The sequence below is a fragment of the Sinocyclocheilus anshuiensis genome, unplaced genomic scaffold (genome assembly GCF_001515605.1).
Source record: "Sinocyclocheilus anshuiensis isolate Anshui unplaced genomic scaffold, SAMN03320099.WGS_v1.1 scaffold914, whole genome shotgun sequence".
NCBI lineage: Eukaryota > Metazoa > Chordata > Actinopteri > Cypriniformes > Cyprinidae > Sinocyclocheilus > Sinocyclocheilus anshuiensis.
Genome location: NW_015539870.1, coordinates 632,650 through 638,216, shown reverse-complemented (window position 1 = coordinate 638,216; position 5,567 = coordinate 632,650). Strand labels below are relative to the sequence as shown.

At 38.1% G+C, this 5,567-nt stretch overlaps 1 protein-coding gene across 1 annotated transcript in view; it reads left to right on the top strand.

Annotated features, from left to right (window-relative positions):
* Positions 1-5,567, top strand: part of LOC107685155 (replication protein A 70 kDa DNA-binding subunit-like) — a 26,569-nt gene that overhangs the window by 4,752 nt on the left and 16,250 nt on the right. The window contains exons 6-12 of the mRNA XM_016481673.1: positions 201-275; positions 2,184-2,298; positions 2,419-2,521; positions 2,605-2,673; positions 2,817-3,009; positions 3,576-3,712; positions 4,550-4,579. Coding sequence (XP_016337159.1) covers positions 201-275; positions 2,184-2,298; positions 2,419-2,521; positions 2,605-2,673; positions 2,817-3,009; positions 3,576-3,712; positions 4,550-4,579 — 722 coding nt within the window. The remainder of the gene's footprint in view (positions 1-200; positions 276-2,183; positions 2,299-2,418; positions 2,522-2,604; positions 2,674-2,816; positions 3,010-3,575; positions 3,713-4,549; positions 4,580-5,567) is intronic.

Here is a 5,567-nt window from a genome sequence, read left to right as displayed (position 1 = left end):
AGTCCCATCGGATTGCATCGGCTGTGGGGATGAAGACGACAACTCCCATGATTCCACACTCAGTCACGGCATCATCAAACTACGCCTTTGTCTATTTGTTTATTTTGAATATGCGCCCTCTAGCGGTGAAAATTACATATTGTGCCTTTAAGGTGATGAAATGTTTCATTTTCCTGCAATGTCTAATTTGTGTGTTGTAGGCCAGTCAAAGCCACAACAGAGTACAGCTCCGGCGCCAACTGTACGTCCGTTACAACCTCAGAATGGAAGTGATGGTATGGAAATAAACATAAAAATTTATTCAGTTTTTAGTATAGATATTTGTATATAAAAACAAAATTTACTGACCACAAACTTTTGTACGGTAGTGTATATTGTTAGAAAAGACTTCTATTTTAAATAAATGCTCTTCTTTTTAACTTTTTATTCATCAAAGAATCCTGAAAAAAAGTATGACGGGTTCCAAAAAACCATTAAGCAGCACAACAGTTTCCAGCACTGATAATAAATCAGCATATTAGGATGATTCTGAAGGATCATGTGACACTGAAGACTGGAGTAATGATGCTGAAAATTCAGCTTTGCATCACAGGAATAAATTAGATTTGAATGTATATTAAAAAAGAAAAACATTATTTTACATCATAATAATATTTCACAATATTACATTTTTCCTGTATTTTTGATCAAATAAATGCAGCCTTGATGAGCATAAGAAACTCCTTTAAAAAAACATAAAAAAATCATTCTGATCCCAAACTTTTGACCAGTAGTGTATATAAATTAATTATATTAATGTTCCTGAGCTGTAATGCAGTAGCTGTGTTATGAAGTTCTGAATTGATTGTATTTTAGATTATAAACATTACGTTATTACTAAAACTACTAATCCAAAAACTACTAGTTATATACTATAACTAAAATATATTAGTTGAAGATCTGACCCATTTTCAAGATACTCATAGGCTACTCGGATCCGATTTTTTTTGTTTAGCTGTTCACATTGTTGTTTTAAATGTGGCCAATATCAGTTTTACAGTGTGAACAGATCATGGTTCTGAACTGACCCGCATGCGCTAAAGAACAATACAAACAGGGTTTCCAGGTTTACACAACAAAATCCGCCCAATTGCTTCTTAAAACTAGTCCAAAACTAGCACAACCATGTTCAGGGGGATAAATATTGCGTTAGTGGGGTCGCGTTGACCCACGAAGTTGAAAAACAGTTTAGGAGAACAGAAACAGCGGTGTAGAATAAAGAGAAAATATGTGGAAAAATAATGTGCTTTTTTACGAACGAAACGAAGCATGAACGCATGTTACAGTGCACCCCATAAACACAATCAAGCCTTCGAAAATAGCTGATTTACCACCCCTTTAATATCATGACTAATAATAGGCAGTTCCTTGCACTTCTTGTCAGGGATTTGATCCAACTCATAGCCATAAGTATTAAACTTGAATGTTTAACATGTCCTGTGCTGTCAGTGGTGAATGTCAAACCATGTGATTTGTTGAGGAATATATAAATAAATATAGTTCTCAGAAGAAGAATCAGAATGAACTTTATTGCCAATAAGTAATAACAATATATAAATTGACAATTGTATGTGCAGGTATATTACAATAGACAGTTTTTTTTTGTATGTACAGGTATATTATGTGCAAATTTGAAGTGTAGACTAAATGTGTGTGTTAGATAAATAAGTGTATGGGTGTATAAATAGTGTTGTGTGTTCCACAGTTATGTGTTCCTTTCTGTAGTGGAAACACCAAAACGTCTAGCCATCAAGTAGTGTTTGTGACCTTGTGTTTGATGGTGTGAAAATCCATGATCTGCTTTTTGTTGTTTTAATGTCATTTTTTTTAATCCCAAGAATAGAAAATCTTAATTTCATTCCCTTTATCTTGCAGATACCCATTGTTGTTATTAAAAAGCATTTTAAGACAGCATTTTAAGAGTCTAATTTTCTTTGACATTTTTAACTTCAGTGTGGATTTGCAAGCTGTATCCGACAGCCATTTTAATTCACACTTTCAAGATTGTCACATAAGATTGTTTCAGAGGTGTTGTCATTACAGTCAGTCATTATTTCAAAATCGTGCTCTTGGTGTCTGTGATTATGTCTACACTATTATAGTTCTTTGCAGTGATGTGTGGTTTTCTCCTCTTCTCTCATTAGGTTCAATGAACAGACCTGCTCAGAGCTTCGGGAAAAGGCCCATGGCTGCCCCCAGCACTCCTGGAGGCAGCTCTAAAGTTGTGCCCATTGCCAGCCTCAATCCATACCAGTCAAAGTCAGTCTAAATCTCACATCTACACCCCTTAATATTTTTCTTTCCAATCCGATTGACCGTTGCATAGCACATAACATATTTTGTTGGGCATAATTCATAAGAGTGTGTTGTTTTCTTCAGATGGACTGTTAGAGCCAGAGTTACCAATAAGAATTCCATCCGCACATGGAGTAACTCCAGAGGGGATGGGAAGCTCTTCTCCATGGAGCTTGTGGATGAAAGCGTAAGCATTCATCAGCAGTGATCAGATTAGAAGCTTGTAAGAGTGTTAATATGCAATAACATCTTGATTTTGATTTATTATAGGGGGAGATTAGAGCAACTGGGTTTAATCACGAGGTGGACAAATTCTACTCCCTCATTGAGCAGGGAAAAGTAAGGCCTACTTTCTTTTCAGTTGTGTTATATGTTCTCATCTAATATTTGCCGTGGAAGTAGGGCTACACAATTTATCATAACAATAAAGTTATAACGTGTGTTGCTAACTTGACTTGATTCATCCCTCTTGTTGTCCTCAGGTCTACTACATCTCAAAAGGCACTCTGAAGATTGCCAACAAACAATTCTCTTCACTTAAGAATGACTATGAAATGACTCTAAATGGCGAGACAAGCATCATCCCTTGTGAGGACAGCCATGATGTCCCCAAGGTGCAGTGCGACTTTGTTTCCATTGCTGACCTGGAGTCCCGGGAGAAAGACACCATCGTAGGTGAGCATCTTCCCCGGCCTGTGCGATTGGCATCATCAATAACCAGCATTTTAATAATTAACTGTGATGGAGACAGTAGCACGGCTCTCTGTAACAAATGTGTTGAGACCCAGGAGGTTGTGGTAATTATAGCGTTGATGATGAACACAATATTAATAATGCTTATGACAGTAATGGCCTGTGGCGCAGATTGACTTTGTGTCCCTGTCGGGTTCTAGCAGAACCAGAGGAGAAAGATGCTGTCACTGGTAGAATGAAGAGTCAATAAGCATGCCTCTAATTATGGTAATGGCAGTTGGAGCACGCCGAGGTGCAGCAGGCGTATTTCTTATCTGAGATTTGAGTCAGGTGCTGGCAGTGATTTGTGAAATGCTCCTAATGGCAGCTAAATGATTCATAAAGGCTTCTGATATGAGAGGATTAAGATTGCGCGCTGTAATGGAGCATTGACGGGTGTTGTGGAATTACATTCTGGATGAGTGGTATAGTCATCCCAAACCTATTTACTCTTGGTAAATTGAGGGGAGTAGCAGTGTTGTAAACCCAGGTGGTGTGTGTGATTGCAGATGTGATTGCAGTGTGTAAAAACACAGAGGATATGACTCGCATCATGACCAAAAACAGTCGTGAGGTTTCGAAGAGGAACATCCAACTGATGGACATGTCCGGCAGAGTCATCCAGCTCACCATGTGGGGTAATGATGTACGTAACGGATCAGATCAGTCTTTATTCCTTTTACATTATTCAGTGCCTTGTAGTACAAAATAAAATGATTTTGTAAAATTAGTTAATATTGTGATGAATGTAATGCTTCTTAAGATTATTATTTTTCTGTGGACCATGAAGTTGCATAAAGACTCAGTATTTTAAAACATATTTTTAATGTGTTTCACATTAGAAAGCATCCTTCATTCTAATATTCAGATTTGGTGTTCAAAAAACATTTTTAGCATTTTTAATATTCATATTTAGTATCAATGCTGTTTCCATAGAAATATTAAGCAGACTAACTGTACATTTTATTTATCTTTTGATGAATAGCAAGTTCAAAAGAACAGCGCTTATTTGAAATGGAAATCTTTTGTAACGTAAATGTCTTTACTGCCACTTTTAATCAATTTAATGCATACTTGCTAAATAAAAGTATTAGTTTCTTTCAAAAAAGAAAACATTTAAAAAAATGTATGGACTCCAAACATTTGGATGTTAGTGTAATCTCAGCTGACTGGAATCCTCATGCAAACAGTGACATCCAGCCCTAAACACTCTGATCTTGTACCAGATGATGTTTTTGTCAAGCATTTGGCGAAACTTACCTCTCCCATTACAGCTGCCAGATGTCGGCTTCTATTTGGCATGTCAGCCATTCTCATCCAATCAGGATTTGCCATAAAAGACCAAATGCATAAAACCATTTAGATGGTAAATACCTTATGGATCCTTTGCACTGCTGCTTGCAAGATAAATGTCAGACTGTAGAAGGAGTATGAGCAGTTGTTCAGTGCTTAACTATTTCGCTTTCCTTCCCTCACTCTCCAGGCAGAGACGTTTGATGGCAGTGGGCATGTATATATATATATATATATATATATATATATATATATATATATATATAAAACACACATGCATATATGGTATATCAGTCTGGTGAGTAAACAAAAAAATTTACTAGCCAATGGCGATTCAATTGCGAAGGTGTCCGTAGAGGGTTGCTCCGTGTGCTCCATTTATTTACCTCCCAGTAACACAGACCCCCAGCCTTGAAGGGAAATAAGATGAAAGCGGTGCATAACAGGGCTACAGAGTTGAATTTCACTTTATTTTCTGGCACTTTTTTTTTTTGCACATTTTGACAAATGATTAAAACCTGTTTCACCAGCCTCTAGTCTGCAAGTTTGAGAGGGTAATTATTTTGGGGGGATCTGAAGGCTTCATTTACATAATGAGGGTAGTGGAATGTGACTGAACACAGCGGGGTGAGGTAGTGGAGAGGTAGTGCTCTCACAGCAGCTTTCCTTAAAAGTCCCAGAGTGCCAGCTCGAAGCTTCTGGTTTCTATGCATGGCTGTGCGTAGGGCTTGGACTGGTGTATTTCCTTGCATTTTGAGGCGCTAAAAATGCTCTTTGTCAGCAACGTTTCAGAACTTCAGTTTTGCTGATCCAGTCATAGGTAAGTTCAACTGCTTAGTCTCTGGGCTCACGTCTGTCCTCTTTTCACTTGGAGAGCCAGAGATAATGAGCTTTCAAATCATGGGCCAATGCGCAGTGTATGGCCTCTTGGCCAGCTTTCTGAAGGTCCAGCGGGCCACTGTGGAATCGATACATGCCCTTCAATTAGTAGAGCTGCAGTAAGTGCTGTTTTGAACCTGGAGGTGTTGTTGAGGTCTGCAGCATGAGGACTCATTCAGCCACTTGACACATTGTGCCAGTTTTCTACTTCAGAGACCTCTTAAAGTTGTAACTTTATTTTACAGCTGTTGTAGTCCATATTTCTGCCACCAGTGGTTAAAAATAATGCGCTAGAAAGATAAAAGAACGCCCCCCCCCCCCCCCCCCCC